The 27,862-nt window shown below is 45.9% G+C and overlaps 1 protein-coding gene across 4 annotated transcripts; it reads right to left on the bottom strand.

The window, feature by feature from the left end:
* Positions 1-7,647: 7,647 nt before the first annotated feature.
* Ahcy (adenosylhomocysteinase) lies at positions 7,648-26,209 on the bottom strand. 4 transcript variants are annotated; one of them, XM_021246884.2, is made up of 10 exons: positions 26,010-26,209; positions 19,568-19,758; positions 18,419-18,494; positions 16,676-16,825; positions 15,512-15,624; positions 15,021-15,099; positions 14,716-14,803; positions 14,498-14,615; positions 12,628-12,822; positions 7,648-8,522 (listed from the first exon to the last, which is right to left on the bottom strand). In XM_021246884.2, the coding sequence occupies exons 1-10, from the start codon at positions 26,035-26,037 to the stop codon at positions 8,391-8,393; spliced, it is 1,170 nt and encodes a 389-aa protein (XP_021102543.1). In that variant the 5' UTR covers positions 26,038-26,209; the 3' UTR covers positions 7,648-8,390. The 4 variants fall into 4 exon arrangements, with proteins under 4 accessions (XP_021102543.1, XP_004867975.1, XP_004867977.1 ...); XM_004867918.4 differs by having other exon boundaries at positions 14,892-15,099; XM_004867920.4 differs by lacking the exon at positions 26,010-26,209 and adding an exon at positions 25,432-25,731 and having other exon boundaries at positions 14,892-15,099.
* Positions 26,210-27,862: the final 1,653 nt, after the last annotated feature.

Below are 27,862 nucleotides of genomic sequence, written 5' to 3' on the forward strand. Positions count from 1 at the left end.
AGAAAGAGCTTTTCGCTAAAACCACAATACAGTATCTGAAGGTTGCCGGAAGGTGTGTGGCTGTTTCTTTAATTGACCAGAAAGCTCGAGGTCCCTTCACCGAGCCCCCTTCACCTCGAAGTCACGTGCACTCCGAACGCTATACTTCCCTGGGGCTGGGGAGCTCGGTTACCCGGACTCCACAGCAGCACACGTGGTTTTGTCTTCACCAGATCTGGCTGCGGGGCACAATCCTGCCCTCTACCATTAAACCTGGGAACACTGAGGCTGCCTTCCAAACCAGGGAATGCAGGCTAGACAGACATAAGCCATTCAGGAACCGCTTTTCAGTTGTTCACCCTTTTCTCTTCTAAGGAGCTCCTCTCATGGGGCCCTTTTCCCCTCAAAGGAAAAAAAGGGGGGTCAGGGATTTAGCTCAGTGGCACTGCGCCTGCCTTGCAAGCACAAGGTCCTGAGTTTGATCCCCGGTACCAAAAGGGGGGGGGGGAGGAGCTGGGGATTTAGCTCAGTGGTTCCAGCGCCTCCCTCGCAAGCTTAAGGTCCCGAGTTCGATCCCGGTACCAAAAAAAAAAAAAAAAAGCAGTCTCGCTGGACTATTGGTTCCCATGGTTTTGCGAATAAAGAGAGGCGGCTGGTTTTGACTGGACCTTTTCTGTGGTGTCTACAGCCAGGAGGCTCTGGGTTGAGGATCCTAGGGCCTTCAGAGGCTCCCAGAGGTGCCACTTGAGCCAACTCCTCCCTCTTTCCCAGGTGTGTTGGAGTTTCTTCCACCCCGAGCTAAATGAATACTGGCATGGTCCCCAGGCATTTTTAACTCTAAAAGCCTAGAGTTTGGGTTCTCAAGTAGGAAGCAAGAATTCAAGGATCTTTCCTCACTCCTCACCCCAGCTGTCAGCAGGAAAGAAGGCCCGGGCATAATGAGTAGGCAGCAATCATGCTCAATTATCAGGGACCTGTTGCCAAAAAATGTTCCAAGCTGTTTTCTGAAATTCTGCAGACTTTGAGTCTGTGAGAAACTGAGGTGCAGACAGCACATCTTTAGAAGACCAGGAGGAAGGTTGGGGGGGTCTGGGATATGGCTTTGGGAAGTGAGGGGTAGGAGGTCTGGGCAGGGTCTTAAGGAAAGGCCAGTCAGGGTGAGGGGTCACATGGAGAATCTCAGCATCTTGGAAGGAAGAGCTCCAGATAACATCATCTACTTGCTCTGCTTGACTGGACACCCTGCTAGGAAGGGAGAAAAGCTGAAGTACCACATATCAGTGTCCCGCAACAGCCAGCTCCAGGTTAAGCTGTCAACACAGTTCTGCACACTGGGCAAGTCTTTGTGTCTATCTGGGCTTCCATTTACATATCTATAAAACAGGGACTAATCATTCATGCTGTTTTTGTTATATATGCAAACAACATACAGCCTTACCCTTAATACAAAAACACATACCCCCACAGAAAAGCTGCAGTTACTTGTTTTGTTTTCTGTCATTTAGGCTCCAAGCCCACTGGGCAAGAACCTTTTGTTCCTTGGCCCACAGATGCTGCTGAGTAAATGTCATCAGTGAGGAAAATATTGGAAACATATTGCAGCAATTGCTCGTGTGTTTTCCAGACACTGTTCACCAATCAGGCACCATTTGATCCTCAGGCCTGAGGCTAGGGATACAAACCAAAGACTCAGCCCATTAGTAAGGAAGCCATTTAGCTGCCGGGTCTAGACAACCACATGGAAAACTAATCCATTCATTTCTTCAACATATTTGTACTAAGCACCTTCTGTGGGCCAGGCACTATAAATACTGTGATGAAGAAATCTAACATAGATGCTCCCCCTACAGAACTCATAGTTCAGTGGTCCATGATCATTGGCCCTGGTTAGAACTACAACCATTCTTAGCATATGTGATCTCTTCCCTCAAACTCTTGGTTCTTACTCTGTTGACCCAGATCCCTGGTTAGGTATTTGTAGTCCAGGTTCTCCTTCAGTTTGAGATTTTGAAATTCCTCCACAGTTTCAGGATTCCTCCTCAAGCTTAGAGCCTTGAAAAAATGGTTCTGGGCCCCCACAAAACTCTGCCTGGCTTGATAACCAAAGTTGAAACTCACGTGTGTGGCTCAGAGTTATAGTTTTACTGTTATGATGATGATGTGGGTACTCCATCTCCAATCTCCAACACAATTATTCATATTCTCCCCGCCCCCCTCTGTCTCTCTCAGTGCTGGGGATCAAACCCAGGGCCTAGCCCATGCTAGGCAAGTGCTCTGCCACTGAGCTACCTCAGCCTCCAGATGAAATCTTAGAGAACCTCATTATATAATACACATTAAAGTATTTTAATTAGTATAATGTTATAATCATGCACACAAAAAACTGAAATCAGAAATTAAATACAGTGGACCCTTGACCTACGAACTTGATCAGTTCTCAAGGGAGGGATGGTTATAAGTCAATACAGCTGAGATTTTGATGTTTACCTGGATACACACTATAGATAACTGGAGGCAGATGAATCTTCCATTAACCCAAGTTGTTCGTATGTTAGGCCATTAGTAACTTGAGGGTCGACTGTATTAATAGTTGTTCTCCTTTATCAACCCCAGTGACCAGTTTATTTTGTCTTTTGTTTTGTTTGCACAGTATTCAGGAAGGTTTAAATCACACAGAGAAGTTGTAAGGTTTTTAACAGCTTACCCTGTGACCTTAGAACAGTCTTCTATTAAACAGAAACAGCAAGAAGTGTATTGCAAAATTTGGTCCAGGTAGTTTCCGATGTGTTAAAATTTGGTGCACAGCACATTTAAACATGTACGTTTTAGTACATCTTTTTTAAAGTAGAAATTGAAGCTTATGATTTCACAGAAGCAGTATATACCCCTTCTTGAATTGTGGACCATAGGTCAACTTAATTGGCAATTGTTGGGTCCTTAATCTAAGTCTGAATAACCACAGATCTAGCACCACTACGCATGATCAGGAAATTACTGCTGTCTTTAGGAACTTTATAAAGAGATTTAACTCCAAAGGCCAATTCCATGTGTGAAGAGAACAGGATAAGTAAAGAATGTGATTTGAACTGAATTAGCCAAACCATCTGCAGTAAATTTCAGATAAATTTCAAGTAGACAAGTTATTCTCTTCTTCCATGGGCCAAGGACATAGCTGTGTGTTTTTAGAGAAGATGGGAGGGGAGAAAAAGAATGTATTTTATCAGTAAAATCCTTGCAAATTTTCAAATGTTTACATTCACTTCAAATAGCTTTCCACTGATACCTTGCACTGAACAGTAGCTAATTACCAACTCCCAGCTGGATATGAGAGTTGAAGAGTCTGGGAAGTGGCACTTCCTAATGGTGGTGGTGGTAATGCTGCTTATACCATCTTGTTGCCTGGAGAGCCCAGCAGATGGTGTCATTTATTTGAATCCTGAAGATTTTATACATTCCAGAACTCTTCTTTAGAATTCCTGTACCACTGGCTATGAAGACTACTAGAGCAACAGCAACATCACAACTACTTGAGTCCAAATGCAGCTCCACTAGCCCAGAGTAAGCTCCTGGAATCACTCTTGCACCACACCAAATTTCTAGCAAAAGTCCTAAAGTCTGGATGAACTTGACCCACATGCCTGTCCTTAAGCCAATTTGGAGAATTGATCAATGACTGACTAGGCCTGGATCACGTAAGCAAATGCTTCTGGCTGCCTTGACCACCTCAAGCAGGTTTTTTAGCTTTGTTCCCTAGAGTAGTCTTGAGTGAATCTCAGGGATCAGGCTCTGGGCTTTCCTGGAACCTCAGATCTCCTAAGCAGAACTGACCACTCCCTGCTGCATCCTAAAGTTTTCACTGGCATAAATAGGTCCCTACACCCTTTCCTGAGTTTTAGTCCATGCTATCTCCAAGCCCTTTGAGTCCATTACTTCTGTCCCAGATAGGACTTGAAAGGGGATCTCAGTGCCTAGGGCCCTTCCACCACAACTGGACTGGACACATGGAGCGGGTCATGGAGCTTGATGTCCAAAGAAGAGCCCTGCCCTATGGAAGCAGGCAGGATGCCCAGACCTTCAGAGTGACTTTGAATAAGTCAGTTAAGTTCTCTGGGCTTCCATCTCTTCATATTCAAATTCTGGTTTCTGCTCAGTAATGTTCTAACTGTAAGGTCCTTCCTAGCTGTAGGATCCTATAATTTCTCCCAAGTATTTTCTAAATATTCTAAATTCCCTGTCCCCAGAACAGCTCTGTACACTCCCCTGGTGCCTAGTACGGCCATTAAAACTCAAAACTCTCTACACACATTATAAGAACCATCTGAGCTGATATTTCTGTCCCTGTCCCAAGTTACATGACTCAACAGCAGACCCAGATCTCCTCCTTCCAAACCCTAGACCACTGCTCCACAAATTCTCAAGCCTCATCTTCCCTTTTCTTTCCTGAGGGAAAGGAAAATTGCAAGGGCCAAGCCAGATACTGCTATACCCTCAACCAATTTCTTTTCCCATGAAGCTTTGATGGGGAGCCCAGATGTCAGGAATAGGGGTGAGGGATCACATCCTTCATTGTGAGTACTTGATCAGAGTCACACATGCGACACATCAGGCAGACTTGAGATCAGAGGTACATCTGAAACCAGATGTGAAAAGAGGAGAGGCTTTAAAACAATGAAAGGTTCTGAGAATTGACAGGACATCTCCAAAGAGGAAAGGAAAGACTAGGATAACAGAAACCAGAACCCTGGACAGGCAGGAGGTGGGGGGCTCCATGGGATCTCACAGGAAGGAACATCTGGAAGTGTTTCCTGTGGCTGGGTGGAGACAGACTGGACAGAAAGGAGGTGCATACCCACAGATGGGGCCCTTTGGAGGGAGTGGCAAAGCTGCTGTGCAATCAAACTTCTCTAGCTCAGGTGAACAGGAACTTCCCCCTCTTTTCTAGCAAGTTATCATCCCAAAAGCCACTGTAATAGAACTGAGGTGGGGCATCTTTGCTTGAGGGAACCTGGGCTATAGTTCTAGAGTGATTTGGCTGTGTTGAGGAATCTGAAATTAGTTCTCCACCTAAACCTGAGCCTCAGTGTGGAACATACTTGGAATCCAAGTCCAACTCTTGTGCAGTCTAGTGCAAAAGCCAGTTCATTCCTACAGCACCCGGTTTCCTGATACCTGGCACAGGAATTCAAGTTTCTACAAAGATCTCATAAGGAATGAACAAGATCATACCTCAAAAATGCTTACTAGGCACAAAACCTGGCACACAATAGATATGCAAGAAACAGCAAGGGTTATTTATTGTATAGCTCTGATCCACTGTGACCACTGACACAATCAGTTGAGAAGTGGGTTCCTCACACTTGGCACTAATAGTTGAATTACCAAACTGTAAATTATTTTCAGCACTCATCATATATTCATGTAACTTCAACTATGTACTCAGAGTGAAAAGTTGTGAGAACTATTTAAGGGCAGGACACCCTAATGAGCATCTAAGTTCACATGAGCAGTTTTCATCTTCTCGTGCCTCTCTGACCAGGGGCTACTTAGTGTGATTCAAGGATTTTGCTTGACATCACATCCTTAAGGAAAGTACCTACCCATTGAACTTTTTAAAAATACAGCAAACAAGGCCTTTTCTACATCACTCAGATGCATTTGCACTCAAGTGCATTACAGTGCAAGACATGGGCAAGGGAGTGTCACATATATGAAGCTAGTTGAGAAAGCTGATGAGTGAGGGATGGTCAGCCTTATGTTCTGGTACCTCACATTCTCTTATATTGCAGCTCTAAATGCTTCAACTTGGAAGAAAGAATACTAAAGTATTAAATTGAGACAGAGAATCACTCACCAACCGAGACAGGAATCACCACAAGGACAATGGGCAAATAAACTCCTGACCCCTTAATCTTTAATCCTTAACCCCCAAGCCCATTAAAAGTATAGTACACATTTCTTCCTGCCTTTCAGCTTTTCAGATGATGTTATCATAGGGACCAGATGGACCACAAGACCAGATGCACAAGTCAGAGTGTTGGCACCATGTCTCCAAAGAATAAATGACTCCCGACCAGTATCTTTCACAAAGAATTCTTGTAAAAAATACACTCATGACCCTCACCCATCACAGCAATCTCAATAAAGTTTGCCCCTTCATCTGTTCAGGGGACAGCCTGGTTTCTCTTTTAATCACCAATGTTAATCCTTCTGCTTGAAGGAAAGTCCCATTAAACCCTTACCTGTGGCTAAGAATGTAGTTCAATGGTAGAGCTCTTGTGTAGCATGCATGAGACCCTGGGTTTAATTGGGGGAAGTACTTTCCTGCGTACTTGTGATACTTGTTTCGATCTAATTTCTGTAGTGTCCTGCCTCCAGTAACACAATCCCAGCTACTGCCTTGTCAAAACCTCACGCCTTAAATGGAACAGGCTTCATGCAACACTTCCCATGTCTCACATGAGGGCATGTGATCAAGCTGTGTGAGTGCAAGTGTCACTATTTATCATAGGATTGTGGGTCAGGCCACTCACTCCTTTCCCCATTAGCAACATGGTAGTAATACCACCACTTCACAGCCAGAGGCTGAGAATACAAAAACAAGCATCACAATTGTGAAATGTTAAGTGGGGACATTCCAGGGCTCTGTGTTGTTCAAGGATTAAAACCAAAGGCCTCTCTGATGTTCAAGGCCTTTCCTTCCTGTCCTCCAGGCCACCTCTCCAGTCTTCTCACAGCTCCTCCTAGATTACAGCCAAACAACTTCGCTACCCGATACCGCTCACATTTGTAGTTGTCCTGTGTTGCATGCTGTTTACTTTCAACTTCTCCAATTAATCTTCAGTTCTTTCAAAATCTATTCAAGCACCACCTCTTCTCTGATGCCTTTCTCCTACTGTTGCCAGGCACTGAACTCTAAAGCTAGCCAGAAAAGAAGTGCCAGAGATGCCGGAGCTGTTTATGCACCTGATTTCTCCCACAGTTGGTGTCAGCTCTCAAAACATCTCAACATCTCCATCAGGCCTTTTGTTCAGTGGATGGCCCTCAGAACAGTCTCCAGTTAAGTCTTCCCAGGAGGGCTCTTGCTTGTTTGATTTTGAAAATCAGAGAGGGGTTCAGTAAGTGGTCATTTAGGCAAACAGAAGGATGTCCAATTTCCCACCCATGTTCCCGTGATTCACATCATGAGGCCTCTTGTGTGAGTTTAGGAAAGCCACTCTCATCTGTAAAATCAGCTAATAATATTACTAAGGTTGTTGTGAGAATAAACTAAATGAACTACAGAGGCCCTAGTACCCAGTAAGTGCTCAATAATCCCCAAGGTATACTGGATCAATCCAAAAAAAGTGGGAATGGGGAGACAAAATTTGATAGAACTCAAGAAATGAGAGGAAAATATAGAGATTACAATTATAAATAGGTTAAATTTATAAACCAATTAAAAGTGTCTTAAATTTAGTTAGAAACAGGTTATTTGTAAGACACACTCTGAAAGCTAAGGGTTCCCTCTTTACCCATCCCTCCAAGCCTAAGGAGTTGCCAGCAGCCCTTATCTTTCCACACTGCAGGTGATCCCTTGTCTTCTCAATGCATCATCAGTACCTGACTATAGCCCCCTGCTCATGTTATACATCGCTAGCAGTGGATTATGTATACAATAAAGGCTCAGAATTCTTTAAGGCACCAAAATTTTTATTTACCCACCTTCCTGCCTTCTTTTAACATTCTAAACATTATATGAACATTAGAAACCAAATTAATTCTTTTGACTCAGGGCTGTGGTAGGAACCATCATATTACAATGTCATGGCAAATCCATGCATGCTTTTATGTTCTTGTGGCCCTTGTCAACCTCTGGCTATCACCTCTTTGTCCTTTCTTGACCATCCCTTACAGTCTATTCTAATCCCTGTGAAATAGGGACTAAAAAGACTAACTTTAATATTCTGAGGTTTACGAGAAGGCCCAGCACTAAATAATCCAAGCTCTCAGGAACACTTAAACTCCAAGAGTTTTCTTCGCCCCTTGAAACAGCTCCTTCTCATCTATCATGGGCTGAGAAATTAGTAAATCTGTAAATCAAGCACACAGGTCTAAGTTCATAGGCCAGATGAGGGCCTAGACAGTAATGTGCATGCATTTTGTGACTACTACTACCAACTTCCAGCCTAAGGAAGGACTGACCGACTGAGCACTTCTAAGACCCCTGAGCTCATGGTTCCCTATGGATGTCTCTCTTGACACCTCTCCATTCCCCTTGCCGCACTTGGAACAGTATGAAGGATGACCAGCCCCAGGGGCCCCAGGGAGAACACTGGGAAAGCAACTGCAAAGTTGGTGCCACTTGCTCTAAGAAAGGAAAAGTGGGGACTGGACAAGGATGGCAGCTGGAAGGTGAAAGGCAGTTCTGGCTCTCAATAGCGGTAGTGATCAGCCTTGAAGGGGCCATCATGGGCTATGTCCAGGTACTGGGCCTGCTTCTCAGTCAGCTTGGTCAGCTTCACATTCAGCTTGCCCAGGTGGGCTGCAGCCACTGCTTCATCCAGCTAGGGTAGGGAGAAACAAAAGGAAAACCTGGAATAAATGCCATGACCTTGGATCCTTTACCTGCATCCAGCAACCAAAAGGCAGAAACTACTCTTCTGGGGTATCTGCCATGTGTGTTACCCATATTACATTTCATTCAACCCTCACACCCAGCCTCAGTAGGTATGTTGTTTTGGATGTCTAGTTTCCTGTTAAGAGGGAAATATGCCATATCCTCCAAGGCCCCCTAGTGAGACCATCAAATCTATCTTCTTCCTCATCCTCCACCAACTTGGGCAGCTAACTAAAATGCTTCTTTGGCATTTACTTATGGTCTAGGACATATTTTCTATGAGGTAGAGATGGGGCATTCCAATTCCACTAGGACTCCTAAACAGGGAAGGGTATCCATCTCAGCTCACCGCTGTCAAGTCTATTTGACAAGTGAAATGAATATAGAGAAAAAAAGAGTCAAGAGACAGAGAAAAAGAGCCACAGGTCTAGGGGTGTTGCTTAGAGGGAGAACATGTGCTTAGCATGTATGAGGCCCTGGATTCCCCAGTACCCTTCTGTGTAAAAACCAAAAAACTATGATGACATTAAATCCTAGATCCAGGGTCTGAATCTTATACTTCTCCATTATATAGTCAAGAGTTCCTTTCTTGATTAAACTTTTCTTGACTAAAATATATCTATATATGTGAGGTTCACTAAATATTCTTTGATACTCTTTCCTTCAAGAGGTAGAAACTAATTCTCATCCCTGCGTAACTCAATTCTAATATAATAAAACAGAAGCAACGGTATATGATTGGAGATAAGGTCATAAAAGGCAATGTGGCTTCCTCCTTGCCCTCCCTTGGGTTAGTCTACCAGGAAAGTCAGCTGCCAACTCCTGATGGCATGTAAAAAACCTTATTGAGAGGCCTGTGATGAAGAATTGAGACCTCCCATCAAGAGTGATATGCAGTCAATCTTCCAGTCCCAGACAAGCCTTCAGATATCTGCAGCCCTGGCAGAAATCTTGACTGCAACCTCATGAGAGACCGAGTCAGAAGCACCAGCTAATCTGATCTCAAATTCCTACCCACAGAAACTGAGAAACAAATGTGTATTCGTTTTGTTGTTGTTTTGCTACTATGGTACTAGGGATTAGACCCAGGGTTCACTAAGCTACACCCTCAGCTCTTTTTTAAATTTTGAAACAGGGTCTCACTAAATTCCCCAGGCTGCCCTCAAACTTGCCACCCTCCTGCCTCAGCCTCCCAACTAGTCAGGGTTACAGGTATGAGCCACCACACCTGGCTACTATTTCATTTTTCTGAGACAGGTTCTTATTAAGTTGACCAGGATGGGCTCAAACTCCTAAGCTCAAGACATCTTCTGCCTCAGCCTCCTGAGCAGTTGAAACAGGTATATGCTAGCATACCTGGCTAAATATTTATTGTCTTAAGCCATTAAGTTTTGAATTTAAACTGTTATATAGTGGTAGATAACTAGCATTCTGATTTGAACAAAATTCCCCCAGTGACTACCAAAAGGACCCTGACTAGTAAAAATTGCCAGGACTCCTTTTACAAATAAGGAAATCACAGCTCAGAAACGTGGAATGATTTGCCCAAGGTCACACATCTATCTAGTGAATGACAAAGCCAGGATTTGGCTCCAATACCCCAAAACACATCTCAAGAATCTAAGCAATGGCCCTGAGGGCAGCTTTGAAGAGATTATGAAGAAACCAAGGACAGAGGCTGGGGATAGATAAGGCAAACTGACCACTGTTGAAATGCATGAAAAGAAGCTCAAGAGGCTACACTTAGAGAAAGGTCAACTCTGAGTGTTGCTCTCACTTTCTCAGCTGCTAGTGACAGGTGGAACCTCTTCCTACCCCTAGGATCCCAAGTTCATCCATGATGGCAGGACAGCTTCTGACCATGGCCCACCCCACAGTTTTATATTCCCCAGTAGTTTCGTATCCACTAGAGCTCCAAAAACATCCATAAGGAATGCAGGAAGGGCTGGAGCCTAGAGAAAGTGATAATGGGCCAAGCAAGACACACACAAAGGCAGGACCAGCCTAGTCTGAAGTTCATGTCAATTCTAGCAGTGGAATGAAGGCCTCCAACTCCCAGAATACAGACTGAATGGTCCATCCCTTTGTTTGGCCCAGGGTGGATCCTAGCTCAGGATACCCTTCCTTCTTCCAGGACCCTGAGTCAGAAGGCAGTGTGCCATAACAGTTAACAATCTAGACAGATACAGCTGAGTTCTACTCCTGGCCCAACACTTCATAGCTATGAGAGCAAGCTGATCTCCAAACCTTAGTTTCACTGTTTGTAGGACAGATGTAACAACCATTCGTCTTTCACAGCTGTTACAAAGATCAATGATATTGAGTGGTTAGTGCAAGCAGGTAATTTAATAAATCGTGGCTTCTCTGTCATCGTTAACCATGATATCTAAACCCTCACCTACACATAGGAGGCATAAAGCAGGAATGTCCTGTTCCTATGCCATGTCTTAGCAGAGATGGAAGAAGGTAAGGATGAGTCTTAGTGAGAAGGCAAATCCTTGCCTTTTTTACTTCCAAACCTGACCTCATTTCAAAAACCTAACCAATTCTCACCAAATTCAGTCCTGTTTCTCCCAGTCGGGATCAGGTGAAGGGTCAAGTGAAAAACTTTTAGTTCTATAACAATACTGGGGATCTGGTAGGCTGTATAGACCAAGGTGGCTCTTGAGGTCCTTCTGTTAAAACATTTGGTCCAGGAAGACAAAGGGGAAGGAGTTGGCTGGTCCTGAGGTGTAGAGACTCCAGGCCCTGAGTGTATACCCAGATGTCTTCCTAATTCCTCAGGTGGCAGAACCAGCCTTGCATGGGGTGGTGGGTTGGTATGAAGACCACATGGACCCTCCAGTAACCAAAGTCTGGAAAAGCAAAAGATACTCTTGGTAGGGAAACTGAATACAGTGGACCCTTGACTTACAAAATCAATGTGTTCTCAAGGGCTGGTTGTAACTCAACTTGGTCAATTGAAGGCTTAGATTCCTTTACACAGCCTTCAAAGTCTCTGTCCTGTATACAGACAGATCTCAGGGTCCTTAGAGAGACATTGGTCCAGGATTTCTCAATTAACCCCATACAGAAAAGGATGTTGTAATGTTCCTTCCAGAACTCTTTAAGAGTTAAATCTGTATCTGAGACCATCTAGAATCACAAAAGTCTGGCATTTGGGTCGTAACTCAAGACTTGTCGTGAAGTTAAAACTAAAATTCCAGTCATAATCTAAGTTGTTCATATGTCAAGCTGGTTGTAACTCGAGGGTCTACTGTATCAGACAGGTAAGTATCAAAGGGATACTGTGATACTGGCAAAATGAGGCAGAACTAAATACAATTCTCACCCCTGGGGATGGGCAGTTTGCATGGGATGTGTAGATGAGTGCTGGATTTGATGTCAGAAGGACTCACCGTCATGGTTACCCTGCCATCCCCACAGGTGGGTGTCAGGTATCGTGCTTAGTGCTGCATCAGCTTATTTGAAGGCCTATAGACTGCACTCACAGACATGTCTGAGTTGACCCACTTGTTTATTTTAAAAACTATAGTGAGTTGCCTACATTGAGAAATTATTTCATGCCATTTCTTGGCATACAGCTTCTCTTCAAAGCTCAGAATCCCTGGTCCAATGGACCTGAGCTCTCAGATGCTGATGAGGGCCAGGCATCCTTTTACATCTGTACAGACATGTAGGTTTGGGCCCCAAATTAAGGAAATGCTCACAATCCTTAAGGGAAGTCTCATCACTTTCATTTTACAGATGAGAGAAGGGAAGCACAGAGAAAATAAGTAACTGCTCCAGTTACACAGCCTTATGTGGTGATGTTGAGACCAATGGTGGGTCCTCCTCCAAAGCCCGTGCTCTTTTTACCACTCTAGATATGCTCCAGGAGTCATGCCCCATTGCGGGTGACAGTTTCCTCTTCTGTCAAGTGGGGAGAATGATTCGGTACTACAGAGGACTCTGTTAGGACCTCTAAGAGAGCAGACAAGCCCTTTATAAATTCTAGCAAGCCCTTAGTGGAAGCCTAGGATTGGATGCTTGAGGAGGAACCAAGAACCTACCTTCTTGGGCAGGAAGTGAACCCCAACAGGGTACTTGTCTGAGTGGGTCCACAGCTCAATCTGTGCCAACACCTGGTTTGTGAAGGAGTTGCTCATCACAAAGCTTGGGTGGCCCATGGCACAACCCAGGTTAACCAGACGGCCTTCAGCCAGCAGGATGATTCGGCGCCCATTCTTCAACCGATAGCGGTCCACCTGCAAGTCACCAGGACAACAGTGAGGCCTGGAAGGCACTGCCTCACAACACCGCTGCCTCCCACCTTGTCCAGGAGAGGCCAGGAATGCCCCAGAACAAACAACCTTCAAACAGGGCTGGCACATACAATTAATAATAATAGCCAGCTGGGCATGGTGGCTCATGCCTATAATCCCAGTACTCTGGAAGGCTGAGGCAGGAGGATTGCAAGTTTGAGCCAAGCCTAAGCAATTTAGCAATTCAGCAAGACCTTGTTTCAAATTTAAAAAGGGCTGGAGAGGAGCTCAGTACAAAAGGCCATGGTTCATTCCCCAGTACCATCAAAGATGATGATAATAAAAATAGTAATAATAATAATAGCCAATAAACTCATAGATCTGTTGAGAATTTAATGAGCCGACACCTGTAAAGCATATGGCACACACTAGGTACTTAGTAAGTAGTAGCTAATGTTATTTTTATTATTGCTCTTGAGTGCATCCTAAAATTTCTGCCTAATAAACCCTTCCCATGCCTATTAAAAACTTTAAAAAAATTTTTTTAAGGGAACGCATGGTCACACTAGCAGAGATTCCTATTTAGGTGGACCATGGAGTGACTACCAAGGTTGAGTGACTGAATGTGGAAACCCCAGCCTCAAGGCCCTCAATCTTCCAACCCTCCCAGCTGACTGACCACACGTATTTGCCTTCTCTCTACTCTGAGCCTTTCATTCCTCCTTCCTCACACAGACTTCCAAATATTCCCCCAAAAGCCTAGGTTTTCAGACTACTCCAAGATGCCTGGTACAAGTCCAAGGAAAGTTGTCCGATGCTCATCAAGCATTCCTTCACTGCATGAGCATTCACCAACACCCATCTAGCCTGGCTGGGCCTGTGGTGTGGCTCTTACTGGGTGGTATCAACTGTCTACATCAGTGCAACATCTCAAAGACAGCATCACAAATTCAAAGTGCCCGACAGTAAGTGGGCTGTTTTCTCTTGTTAAAATGTGGTAAACATCTTTGTATACATATTTAGTTAAGGATCAACTGCTAGGTGAGACTGCCCACTCAGAGTACTCAGGGGCTGGGAGTGTAGGTCAGTGAGAGCACATGCTTAACATGTACAAGACCCCAGGTTCCAACAACAAAAAAGAGCTTGCTTAACTTGCAATCTCTTGATATGTAAAGCCGAAATGTTCTCTAGAGAAGAAAATAAACAAATCCAAATAAAATATCATATACCCTAAAGGAACTCATCTTTCAATGCCCTCCGCAAACCTGTCCTTTCCCCAGCTCAGTAAATAGCCTACTTTTCACACAGCTGTTCCAGCCAGAAACCCGGCACCCTTCCCAGTTCCTCCTCCATCTGACCCCTGGGTGAGCCCATCATCCCTAGTACTCTCCCTTCTCCCACCCCATCCCACTGCTTCCATTTTCCAAATGGTATCCAGAAGGATCTTCCGAAACAGCAACCTCACCATGTGTGGCTCACCTGCCTCATACCCTCAGGGACTCCAGGTGCCCTCAGGATCAAGTCTGACACCTAAGTTTAGCTCTGAAACCAGGCTCTCTTCCTCACACCCCACCATCTGGGTTGCAACAACCTCTTTATCCGACCTCTTTGGTGGGTGGCCCACAAGCAGGCCTCACTATTCTACTGCCAGCCTGCTGGCAGGACTGGAGATTCTCACCTGGGGTTTGATGTTCACCTTCTCCACAGCATTCTCATTAAGCCACTTCACATCGATCTCCACATCAAAGTGTCCAATGTTACACACGATGGCATCATCCTTCATCTGCTCAAAGTGCCTATGGGGGGTGCCCAAGCCCATAGCAGACCATCAGCGACAAAGAGTAGTCCCATGTCTGCCGCACTGCTCACTCCCCAGGATCCCCACATGGCACCTACCGACCAATGATAATGTCCACACAGCCCGTGGTGGTGACAAAGATGTTGCCCTCCTGACAGGCCTCCTCCATGGTAGTTACCTCATAGCCTGTGTAGACAGCAGCTGTGGTTATCTAGGGTGGCCTCGCCCCTTCTCTGGCCCCAGTGGTTGACAGTCAACCCTTGCCTCATCATACCCTCCATGGCAGCCTGCAGTGCATTGATGGGGTCAATCTCAGTGATGATGACGCGGGCTCCAAAACCCCTTAGGGCCTGGGCACAGCCCTTGCCCACATCGCCATAGCCTGCTACAACTGCAACCTTGCCTGCAATCATCACATCTGTGGCCCGTTTGATGCCATCTATGAGGGATTCCCGGCAGCCATAGAGGTTGTCAAACTTGCTCTGAAAGGAGAGAGGGAAAGGGAATAATGGGGGCAGGTAAAGCCCTAGATCCCAACCTCAAAGGGTTCTGCAGGGTCCCAGAGCCTCAGGCCCACCCTACGAGCCGCTCACCTAGCCATCACCCAGACCTTCTCCCTAGGCTTTCTCTGTTGGTCCAGAACCCTTCCTAAGAATCAATTACTAGGAGAGATTGCTAGGTCAAAAAATTTGCATAACTTTAAAGCTCTTGACAAAGCCATAATGCTCTTGAAACCCAGCTCTGAAGCCTACTGGGTAGCTCTTCCTTTCTCTAATGCACCCACTACCCTCAGTCTGTAGCCCCTTTCCCACCTTCATGGGCGCCCTCCTTCACAGGCCCACTCCTAAGCTGCACCAGGAGCCAACAGCTGGAGCATTCATTACAAGGCCTCACCTTGGTGACAGAGTCATTGACATTGATGGCAGGCACCTTCAGTATCCCCTTGGCCATCATCTTGTATAGGTTGTGGACCCCAGTTGTGGTCTCCTCAGAAATGCCTCGGATGCCTGAACAAGAAGGGAAGAGCATCAGAGACCACATCTGAACTCACCCAAATTCCTCATTTTGCCCCAATGCCATTCCTTTTTCTGGGTTCCCATCTCCATGACTGATACCACAGTCAACCCAATCCCTCAAGCCAGCCTAAGTAAGGAGTCACCTATAGGGAATCCATCACCAGGCGTAGTGACTCCATTTCCCAAAATCTCCCAACTTCTCTATTTCCACTGCCCCTGCCTTAGTCCCTGCCACTATCATTTCTCACCTGGTTTTTGTGTAATAAAGTAGCTGCCAGCAGCTACTTTTTTTACTTTTTTTGGTACCGAGGATCAAACTTGGGACCTTGCAAGGCAGGTGGTGGAACCACTGAGCTAAATCCCTGGGCCCCAGCAGCTACTTTTAGCATGTACATTTTCAGTGAAATCTTTTCAAAACCCTCCAATAAATAATATGCCCTCAGGGGGCTGGGGATTTAGCTCAGTGGTTCTGCTGCCTGCCTTGCAAATGCAAGGCCCTGAGTTCGATCCCCAATACCAAAAAAAAAAAAAAAAAAAGGTAATAATATGCCCTCAGGATCAAGCCAAATTCTTCTCTCTTGGCATATTCAGGTCACAACTAAAGCTCCATCCAGATCCTGTAACATTTCCTAAGGAAGGTTCCCTTCATTCACTGTAATCCTACTGGCTTTGTTTCCTGCATAATCAGTCCTTTCCTGCCTTTGTACTCTCTGTACCCCACTTCTCAACTACTCTCCTTCCTGTCCTGCCTTTAACAAAGCTGGCTCTTCTCAGTGTTAGAGAGTGTTTAGCTGCTCTTGCTATTCCCAGCCCTGGCCCTATGCTGGCCCTTGGGCTATCAACTCAGCCTTGCCCCACCCACCCAAGCTGAGCTGACCTCACTCGTAAGTCAGAAGGTCAAGCCCTAGCATGCCTGCAGGCACCCACTGCCCTCCAGTCTTCCACAGAATCTGGGAGTTCTGTCAGGCCCCCTGTTTTCATGCAAAGGAGCAGGACCTGTTCAGGCCACCAGCATCCAGCCCACCTACCCCACCCTGCTTACCTGACAAAAGTTGTGGGTACTTAGTGTGAATGAGGTTGGTAAGGTCACCACCATCGTCCAGAATCATGTTCAGGGGCCCATCCTTGAAGTACAGAGTCTGCTCAATGCACCACAGGTATTCCTCGTCTGTTTCACCCTTCCAGGCATACACTGAACGGTAAGTAGCACATCAGGGCCTCACCTTCCCCACCAACACCTTTGCTTTAGGGAACCACCAGGGTAGAGCAAATACTATCTCCTTCCTAATTCCCATCCTCACCCACTTCCAGCCCCCTGAGAACTCAGTAGTAAAAGCACTACTTGGGCCAGGGATTTAGCTCAGTGGTTTCACCACCTGCTGCGTAAGTACAAGGACCCGAGTTCGATCCCTGGCACCAAAAAAAAAAAAAAAAAAAAAAAGTAAGAGCACTACTTGGAGCCAGACAGATCTGAGCTCAAATCTTGGCTCTGGCACTTATCAGAGCTATGTGACCTTGGGCTAATCACTTCATTTCTCTGAGCCTCAGTTTGTTCCTCAATAAACGAGGCTCACAACAGTATGGACTAAATGAGACAGAGGCCAAGTACAACACCTCAGACTGGGGATCTAGAAACAATTACTGCTTTCTCATCCCCTTCTGCCTGGGCTCTAAGGACTGGGACATCTGCCTATAGTGACCCAGGTTCACACCTACCATGGGACCTCTTTTTCAGTGAGACCCATAAGGCAGGACCCAGAGTTGGTTCTGCACTGAGGGTCTTGAGGGCCCAGCAGTCTCTGAGATGGGGAGTCTCAGGGAATGTTTGGCCAAAAAAATTACTAAAAGCAGCTACTACATATGGAGGACTTCCTCTGTGCCAGACATGACTCTAACTGCTCCATCTTATTTTTCCTCATAGAAACCCTGTGAGGCAGGGATTACCATCATCACCACATACAGATGTGGAAAGGGGGACTAAGATATGCCTGGATCACTCAGCATGGCATTGCAGAATAGGCATCAGAACTAAAGGCTACTGACTGCCAGTCAGTGCTCCTCCCATCATAGGATTTGACTGGGACACTAGCATGCCGCTCCCAGGAGCCTCCTTTGAGCAAAGGACACAGGTCATGCAGGGACAGCTGGCCTCTCCCCAACTGGACAAGGCAATGATTTTAAAAAACAAAGCCTTTCTGAGAAGAGGGTCATGGAGCCTAGCCAGAGTGGTGGACATGCCTGTTCAGCCCTAAACAGTCACTACCCAAATTCTTCCCTCTGCCTGTGACTGCCAAGAAGGAATATTGACTGCCCTTTTAATCACCATCAGATCTAACCATTCCCTTCCCTAAGTCCAAACAGACATGTGCCTTTGCTCAGCAGTTTGTGGAAGTCTTCCCTCTTCAGTCCTGGTCTTTCTCTAGGCTCCTAGATAATCAAACGTCAGTCAATGGATCTCTCTGACAATCCTCTGCCCTAACCCCAACTCCCAGCTTTTTGAAAATAAATTCACACCCTTTCTGTAAGGAACTTCCCCTCTTCTACATCATGTGGCTGCCACGAGATCCTGCCCTTCCTGGTCACAGGCTTCAGATGGCTCAATAAGCAGCTTCTATAGAATTTTAGATGATGATGAGACAAAACAGCTCTTTGCTATGATTCACTAGGCTAAGATCCTCTCCTCTGCCATAAAGAAGACTGTTGCTGTAGGAGCTGGCGAAGCAAACAGGGAGAAGCAGAGCCCTTCACACGTACCCACACGTCCCAACAGCAAGTGAGACTTTACCTGGAATGCCAGCCTTGGCAATGGCAGCTGCTGCGTGGTCTTGAGTGGAGAAGATGTTGCAGCTAGACCACCGCACCTAGAAGGGCCAGTGAAACAAGCAATTGGTCACTGATGGCTCAGAAGCACAGGGTTACTGGGCAGGAAGAGGGCAAAGCTCTGGAGCTAACTGTAAGAGCCCAGTCTCACAATGATAGGCTGGGGACATGGGTGAGTAGACAGGAGCCAGAGCAGTGACAAAATCCACAACAAACATTACTCTCTTGCGTGTAGAAGGGAAAGATGTGAAGCAAGGGGATAAATGGAAAAGCTATTTAAGAAGAGTCCTGACAAGGAATACAACATAACCGTGGAGGTGATGAGAAGCTGTCAAATCCTCCAGGTTCTTGAAAGACTGCAATTTCTGTTTACTGACATGGGGGAGACTTCAGGAAGATCAGGCAGAAAATCATGAGTTTGTCTGGAAGTATTCACCTCAAACTCCAGGTGGGGAGGACATGTCAGTACCGAATATATAAGACTAGAGTTCCAGAAGTCAGGCTAGTACATGTATTTTGGAGTCGTCACCATTTGGACAGTGGATTTAAAGTCAAAATCAGACTACCAAGTGAAGGAATTTGAAAATAAAGAACAGATCCAAGGGCTGAGCCCTGGAGAACTCTGCTGTTTTTGACTGCCCTATCCTGCCCCTCTTGGGGACCACCTTGCTCTGACTCCTTGAGATCTTAGAGGAGCTGTCTATCCTTGGCATATTATGACCCAGGCTAAACCAATCAGAGTACACCATCCTCTTGGCAACTATGATTGGCCCAGGGCAGGAACATAACCTAGGAGGACCAATGAGAGCCAGTCTTTATATGACTAAATGGTGTTGAGTTTCTCCTATTGGAGCTCTCAGTCAGGAGGATGGGTTGAGAACACTCAGAAGCTTATCTTCCTGTCTGAGAGAAAAATCTGCAGATGTGCATTTACCACAAAGCATGCCAGCACTGAACATGGAGAGGAAACTTAAGGGACAAGAAGAGCCCCTGCTGGCCCAAGGTCAGCCCCATATCTGGAGTCCCCCCACCACACACATACACAGTATTCTTCCCTGGCTGAACCCAGAGAGGCCAAAGGACACACTCAGAGCTACACAGCTATAAGCCTCACCTCAGCACCCAGGGCAACCAGAGTCTCAATGAGGACAGCAGTCTCCACAGTCATATGCAGGCAGCCAGCAATGCGGGCACCCTTCAGTGGCTTGGAGGCAGAGTACATTTCCCGCATGTGCATCAGGCCTGGCATCTCATTCTCTGCGATGTCCAGAGCCTTGCGTCCCCAGGCAGCCAGGCTGATGTCCGCTGCAGAGGCAAGATGGGAGTCCTGTGAGCCCCCTCTTCCCACCAACCATAAAGCATGGCCACTGTGTAAGGACCCAACCCTCAGACGGACCCTCAGGTGGCAACCTGTCACCAAATTCTCTCACTCATTCAATAACTATGCATGGAACCAGGGTAGTCTAAAAAGAAAAACATGGTCCCTGACTAACTGTAGCTTACCATCTTGTGAGAGAACACATTTAATCAAACTCACAAGTACAAGAAAATTACAACAGAGAAGTACCCCTCTGAAAAATATCTAACTATGTATATACTTCCCACCCTTCCTTTCTATTAACACCTACCAACCTCCAAGTCACTCCTCATTCCCTGAAGACCTTAGCTCCTGGCCCTCTGTCTTTCTTTGTAAGTCATTATTCTTAGTAATTCAACCCACATAAGTATTATCCAACATCTTGAACTTGCCAATTCCTTGATCTCCTTTCACAATATGAAAATGCTTCTTCCCCACTCCACATGGCAGGAACTCATCAGTATAACTAACATTCCTCACCACTCTGCACTCCAGGGGAGGGGGAGTGGCTTGTCTGATTAGTAAATTTGAGAGGAATAAATTGGGCATACTCAGTTTTGCTACCCCTTCTTCTGCAAGCAATTCCCGCCCACCTGCAGAAATTAGGTGTTCTCAGCTGCTTTACTCATAACTGGTGGGTAAGTGCTGAATTTTGGGATTCAGTTAGAAGGATCATTTAGTTTTCACATTAAGGCATATGCTGTGGCTCTGAGGCTATATTAGTAATAAAAGGTCTGCTTTGGCCTTTATCTGACACTCTAAATGTCTCAAAGTTGCCCAAGTTTTCAGGCAGGAAAGGACACTATTACAAGGTCTGTCACTATTTCAATACTTTTCCTTCTTGAAAAAAAACCTTTTCCTTCTAATCATCTCACACCTCACACTGGCCCATTCCCAAGGTCATACATGGGTCAATATTTGCAAACTTCCTAATGAGAAGTCATCTGGTATGCTTGTAAATCTTTCCCAGAAAATCAAATTTAATAGGTCAAATTTAACATGGGGCCTGGGACTGCTGGTGATTTTTCATCTTTATGCAAGCTTAGATCCTTGCCAATCACCCAAGGACGTGGGGGATTAGAGGGAAAGGATTCTGAAGAGAATTTAATAATTTAATAACAAATAATAAAAGTAAATCAGTCTACTTCCTACAGTGTGTCTAAACAATTCCAGAGGGGCTGGGGGTGTAGCTCAGTGGTAGGGCATATGCAAGGCACTGGGTTCAATCCCCAGCACCAAAATAAATAATTTCAGATGTGAAATACTTCATCCCGGTGGAAGGAATCCCTCTTGTTGCACCTTAACACAACCTCTTCTTCTTCCCACCCCATCCATCCACCCTGGGAGGCCATCAACAATAGCAGCTCTCCTTCGGATATCTGGATCTCAAGAAATCAGCTGACCCTGTCCCACCTTTCCAGTTCTCTCCCTCTAGAGCCTCATCTCCAACAAGACTGCAGCCACTCAGGTGAGAACCTCTAATCCACTACTCTTACCTATTTCCACAGTCCCTCACTGCACCCTCTTCATGGTCTCAACTTCCTTCCTTCCATAATTTACAATTCCAAAGCTTATCCCCTCTGCTCTCTCTCCCTCTGAGAACTCATTTGGCAAAACTCCCACCCTGGTTAAAACCTCCCTTGCACCTAAGCCACTGAACCCAACAGGAAAAGAATGATAACCATACCAATAGTCTCATCTAGGAAGACCACAGATCTCACAGGACACATAACATTCCAGCAGTCCTATCACACTCTCCTACTGAATTTACTCTCCTTCTCCACTTTTCCCAAACCTCCAACATTCTTTCTCCATTGACTGACAACCTCACTTTACAATTCATTCAGAATTTAAAAATGATACTTCTTTTCCTCCAGGGACTCTACTATCCTTATCCATAGTTACAGAATGGCAGTATTCTTTTCTGGTCCCTAATCTCTTTCCTTCTCACCTCCTTCAGGACCTTACTATTCCACTGAAAATGCTCTTCTCAAGGTATTCAGAGACCAGCCTGATCCCTCATCTGATGATCAATGACCTATGTTCCTGTTTTTCCCAGCAGCACCAACTCCCTTACTCTACTAATTACTCCCTCCTTTCTGAAACCTTTTCTTTAGTTGGTTGTTTGGTTTGGCATGATTTTGTTTTGTTTTGTTTTGTACTGGGGGTCAAACTCAGGACCTTGCACTTGCGAGGCAGGCAGAGGCACCACTGAGCTAAATTCCTGGCCCGATTTTGGGTTTTTTGATTTATTTTGTTTTGTTCTTTGAGAGTGGTCTCATTATGTAATTCAGGCTGGCCTGGAACTCACTATGTAGCCCCCTCCTGTCTCTGCCTCCCAAATGCTGGTATTACAGGGTTGCACCACCATGCCCGGCTACTGGTTTGGGTTTTTTGAAACAGTCTCACTGTATAGCCCAGTGAGCCTCAAACTCACGATGTCCTGCCTCAGCCTTCTAAGTGGTGGGATTACACACATGCCTCACCATGACCAGCTTTTACTTGGCTTCTAACTCTGTCTTCCTGTGCTCTTCTTTATACCTTCCTGGCTCCTCTGCATTTAGGTTTGGGAACCCTTGGGGCTTCATAATCTCCCTGTTCTCTAACTCTTGCCAGATAAGTTCATCCAGTCTTCTGGTTTTGAACACCTTCTCTATGGTTATGGCTCCCACATACTTATCTCTAGCCCAAACTTCTCCCCCGAACTTGAGATTTGTCTAATTCAGTGGTGGTGAACCTTTGGCACATATGCCACAGTGGGGTGTTTCTATCATTGAAAGCTCTAAAAGGTTCACCATCCCTGGAATCCAACTGCCTACTCAGCATCTCTACTCCTTAGCCACACACCCTCAATCTTCCATTTTAGGAAATGAAACCACCAACCAGCTACTGTGGCTAAAAACTTGCATGATTTCTTGACGTCTCATTTCCATTTTCACTTTCATTATCTATTTCTGGGCCAACATCTCAAATATATAAGCAATCCAACCACAACTCACTGCACTCATCTAACCTGACATTTCTCAACTGGAACTCCCCATGGCAGCCAAAAGGAAAGCTTTTATAAATTTAAGTTCTGGGCCAGGGATGTAGTTCAGTAGTGCCGTGCCCGCCTGACAAGCACAAGGTCCTGAGTTTGATCCCCGGTCCCCCCCCCCCCCAAAAATGAAGACTCCAAGAAACAGAAGAATTTAAGTTCAATCACCTCCACTGTTCTACTAAAGTAAATAATTAAACAAAGGCCTCTAATGACTTCCTCTAACTCCTCACCTGGCCACTCCTCCACCTCCACCACCTTTTTCTCCCCTCACTAGTTCTATTCCTAAAACCTCCTACAGTAACTCTCTTCAGGCTAAACTCATTCCCAGGTCAGAGCTTTAACCTAAGCGGTCCTTAGCTGGAAGGCTCTTCCCCAAGTACAGTATCTGACAACAGTTTCTAACACTCAGAAGGTACTCAAAAAACAGCAACAGAGTGGGGCATGGCAGTGCATACATGTAACCCCAGTACTCTGGGAGACTGAGGCAGGAGGATTCAAAGTTTGAAGCTAGCATGGGCAACTTAGCAACTTAGTTGCTATCTTTGAGTCTCTATCTCAAAATTTTAAAAGAAAAATGTGGGGAAGTAGCTCAGTACAAAGGCCCTGGGTTCAATCCCCAGTACCATAAATAATCTGGAAACAGGGCCGGGGATGTAGCTCAGTGGCATCAAGCCTTCCTGGCAAGCGCAAGGTCCTGAGTTCAAGCTCCAGTACTGGGAAGGAAAAAAAAAATCTGGAAACAGGAGAGAACTTGATATAGTTCTTCTGGAGAACTACAGAATGGGTCAAATAGAGAGAGTAAGATGTATCAGGATTTTACTCCCAGTAAGGTCGAGTGCCTACAAGGGTTTTAAGGGACCAGATTTTTCTTTTGAAAGGCCTCACTGACTGCCGAATGGATCTGTGGAGCAAAAGACCTAGAGAGACCTCTGTGGAAGGAGACCAGAAGTGGGTGGTGGCTGTGAAGAAAACTGGGAGATCTTTCAAAAAACGGAGACAATAAATACATTATCTATACATACAGCGTCCCACCCTATTCTTTTTTTTTTTAATTTTTTTGTCCCACCTTATTCTTGGGTCACCTTTGTATTTCCAGCACCCAGCAGGGCCTAGCATAGAAAAGGGGTCAACAGATCTGCTGTTACAACTGAATAAGGAGATCCATGAAAAGAGCTGGTGTAGGACAAGGGCAGCAAAAACAAAACAAATCTGAACCAAGTCCACACCTGTAATCTCAGCCCTTGGGAAGCTGAGGCGGGAGGACTGAGTTCGAGAGGCCACCTTGGGCTACACAGAGAGTTTAATGCCAATCACAACTACATAGAGATCCTGTCTCAAAAATACAAAAACAAAACAAAAAAACAACTATGAGGAAAAGACCCAGAGCAGGGTTTGCCCCAAGTGTGACAACCAATCAATGACAGAGTTGGGACTGGCCAGGCAGGGCTAGAGTATAGGCCCTTCTCAAGGCCCTGCTGTAGGGGACAAAGGATTCTGTGCTGTCCTTCAAACCTCCACCCCCTCAACTACCATCTGTCCCTCTAGCTAAAAATGATTTTTTCAATGCCATGGCAGCTGTGCCACCTCCCAAGCTTTCCATGGGACCCTCAACTCCAAGGTTTCAAGAGGGGCTGATGCTGCAAGCTCTGGGCCTTTGACTGATAATCAGGGAGAGCTGAGAACTTGCAGGAATCTCAGGAATACCGGTCAAGAACAAGCTAAGAGCAACAGTAAGATCCTCTCTAACCTCAGTTTCTTTACCTGTGGAGTGAGGATACTCACCCCTTACTTTGCTGTGTATCCTGGGGATTACAAAAGATGCCAAACAGCAGGGTCTAGCACACAGCATGCCCTCCTTGATGGAGGCTCCCTTCCTCCATCCTTACACAAAGTCCCCCATTCCAAATCCTTATCTCCACCCACACAACCCATCGCCCCCAGCCCTCAACCACCTCTCCACAGTATGATTAGGCCCCATTCCAGCCCTTCATCTTGACTTAACCTTTTTGAGCTTTAGTTTCTCATCCAGAAAATGAGATCAATAGGCTACTCTGGCGGCTACTTGATGAACTGCTACTTCAACAAGAATCAGCAAGATACTTCAACTTCTACCTCTGTATAATGGAATGATGCCAACATCTAAAAAGATTATTCTCTAAACACATACATATCACCAGATATACATCAAGTGCTCCATAAACATTGGTGTCTTTCTCCAGTTTAATGGTTTCTTGGTTACTTTAAAAACTGCTAGCAAGCCTCAACTGATTTTTAATGAAAATTCATTAGGGGTGTTGCAAGTGTGTTCACTTGTATATAATGATATACAGGATGCACTCAAGATCTAGATGCCCTGGGTTCAAATTCTGTTCCATCCCGTCCCATCACGAAGACTGTGGACAAGTGACTTCTATGTCTCAAGATTTTCATTGTAAAATGTCAATAGTCCCACCCCTGGAGCGCAGTAAAAATAAAATGAGTTAACTGAATAAAGCCAGAAGGTAGTGCCCATCCCACAGTAAACGCTCAATGAACTTTTACTTTCACCCTTCCATCTTTGGGCCAGCAGGAAAGAGCTTACCACTCCAAATTTTCTTTGAGATTTAGTCCCTATTTTGTCGCTTTCCAGGCCTCTCTTCACAAGCACTTGTGATAGCCTGTGCCGAAGCCTGCCCTGCAGGAGGCCCAGAGAGGAGTAAGTTCTTGGCAGGGACCACCCAGCCGGCCAGCAGGCAGGGCTGGGATCCTAGCACAAGTTCCAGACCGGCCCGCCGTTCCAGGCCGCGGGCACGTGCGCTCCCCTCACCAACCCGCAGGTTTGGCGCAGAGCACAACACCAGCCCGCGCCGGGCAGCCCGCGCAGGGAAACCGGGCGGCGCGGGGCACGCCGGGACTCGTAGTCTGTAGGCGCCTCCCACGGCCGGTTGGCCGAGCCTCACGAACTCCAGCCCCCAGGCGGCCCCGCGAGCCCAGTAGCGCGCCCAGCCTGTGATTTTTAGGGGTCCTGGATGCCCCCGGGCGACCTGCCGCCGCCGCCCCAAAGCCGCGGGCACAGCGGGAACACACACACACACACACACACACACACACACACACACGCACACACACGCCTGAGGCGGAGCAAAGTAGCCGCCCTACGCTGCACGTCTTGGAACTCACCGACTTTGTAAGGCAATTTGTCAGACATGCTGGCGACGCTTCCACACGCAGTGATGGACTCGGGAGAAAGGGTCCAGGCCTCAGAATGAGCACTGCTACCTGGCGGGCGGCGTGGCGCTGGAACCTGCGCGTGGCGCCGGCGTCTTTAAATAATTTCCTGTTTCTTGCATATTCATGAGTCCTGCGGCTGGGGCTGAGCCATTGGGGCGGGGCCCGATGCACGGGGCGGGGCCGAAATGCACTTCGACCCCGGGCGGGAGGAGGGCAGAGTGTATCCGGGCAGCCAGTGGTCCTCAGACCTGGGTGTGAAGGGAGTGAGCGGAGACCTGCGAGCACACCAAAGTCTTTCTCGCTCATTCAGTGGGCCCGTTGTCAGGACCACGCTGAACTTTGAGATCCCAGCTAGTTCACTTTCTTCAGCCTCAACTTCCTCAAGGGTAAACTACACAGGAGGTGTGAAAGTTCGAGCCCAGCCTGAGCAACTTAGTAACTTGGTGAGACCCCGTCTTAAAATTTTAAAAGGGCTGAGGATGTAGATCGTGGCGAAGGCCCTGTGTTCAATACCTAGTGCCTCTCCACACACACACAAGAATAATGCCTACCCTATAAGGTGCAATATGTCATACATGTCACATATCTCAGACGTGCCCCTCCCCTAAGTAACTGAGGTAAAATAGAAGAAATTAAAGATAGAAAGGAGACAAAGAAAACATAACTGAAAATTGTACTTTTAAGAAGATTGCAGGGCCGGGGATGTAGCTCAGTGGCACCCCGACTGCCTGGCAAGCTCAAGTTTCTGAGTTTAATCCCTCGTACAGAAAAAAAAAAGAAAGAAGAAAAGGCCCTGCAGCTTTTAGATCTTTTAGTCACCCAAGATGATCCATATCAGTATTCCCTTGGTTAAATTTAGGCTCCTTTCCTTCCAGACCCATCACACCCCAAATTCCTCAGGAGCACTGAAAGTCCATAAATTAGCTTAATTGAAAAAGTAAAGAGCAAGAGCCTGACCCTAAGATAAAGGAACAGGTTTAGAGGTTCCAAAGAATGGTTAAATGACCTATTAAAAAAATAATAATAGGGGCCAGGGATTTAGCTCAGTGGCACTGCGCCTGCCTCAAAAGCAGCAAGGTCCTGAGTTCAATCCCCGATACCAAAAATAAAAATAAATAACAGGCCCATACCTGTAGAATGGGCTACTACCCTTCTGGGGTGGGTCATCTTTTTCCAGGGTTTCCACCCGTTCAAGAGAAGCATAAATATTTCTTGTTCTAGGAAATAGTGTATCTCATTTCTCTTGAGTGCATCCTAAAATCTCTAATAAACCCTTCCTGTGCCTCTCACTGACCCATCCTGAAAATTCTTTTCCACAATGGGAGTCAGCAAACCTGCAAACTTATTCTATGAAACAGTGGGTTAGTTTTCTTATTCCCACCTCAGGGACCTCTCAGACCCAGCCCAGGGACAGTAACCACCATCCTGCATGTAGATAAATTTGTATGCACTTCTTCACACTTTTTCTACATATAGATGTCATTAAATAATCTGTAGAATGCTGTTCAAACCTTTATCAAAATGGTATCAACCATACCTATCCTGCAGCTTACTTTTTTTGGTCACCCTATTTGCAAGAGTCACATACAGAGCTTGAGTGTGTTTTTGCTGCCTGTAGTATCTCATTGTGTAGATACTATGAATTATTTTTCTGTTCTCTTTGTTCAAGTTATAGATAATCAGTCACTATTTTTTGTTTGTTTTTGTTTTGGGGGGTTTTTTTTCAGTCACTATTACATACATGGAGCAGTGAACTGTTGTACTTGTCTCCTGCTGCCCATGAGTGTTTTACTCTGGAGCAT

This window comes from Heterocephalus glaber, unplaced genomic scaffold (genome assembly GCF_053883595.1).
Source record: "Heterocephalus glaber isolate CG9 unplaced genomic scaffold, H.glaber_assembly_v1.0 deba00001532, whole genome shotgun sequence".
Lineage (NCBI taxonomy): Eukaryota > Metazoa > Chordata > Mammalia > Rodentia > Bathyergidae > Heterocephalus > Heterocephalus glaber.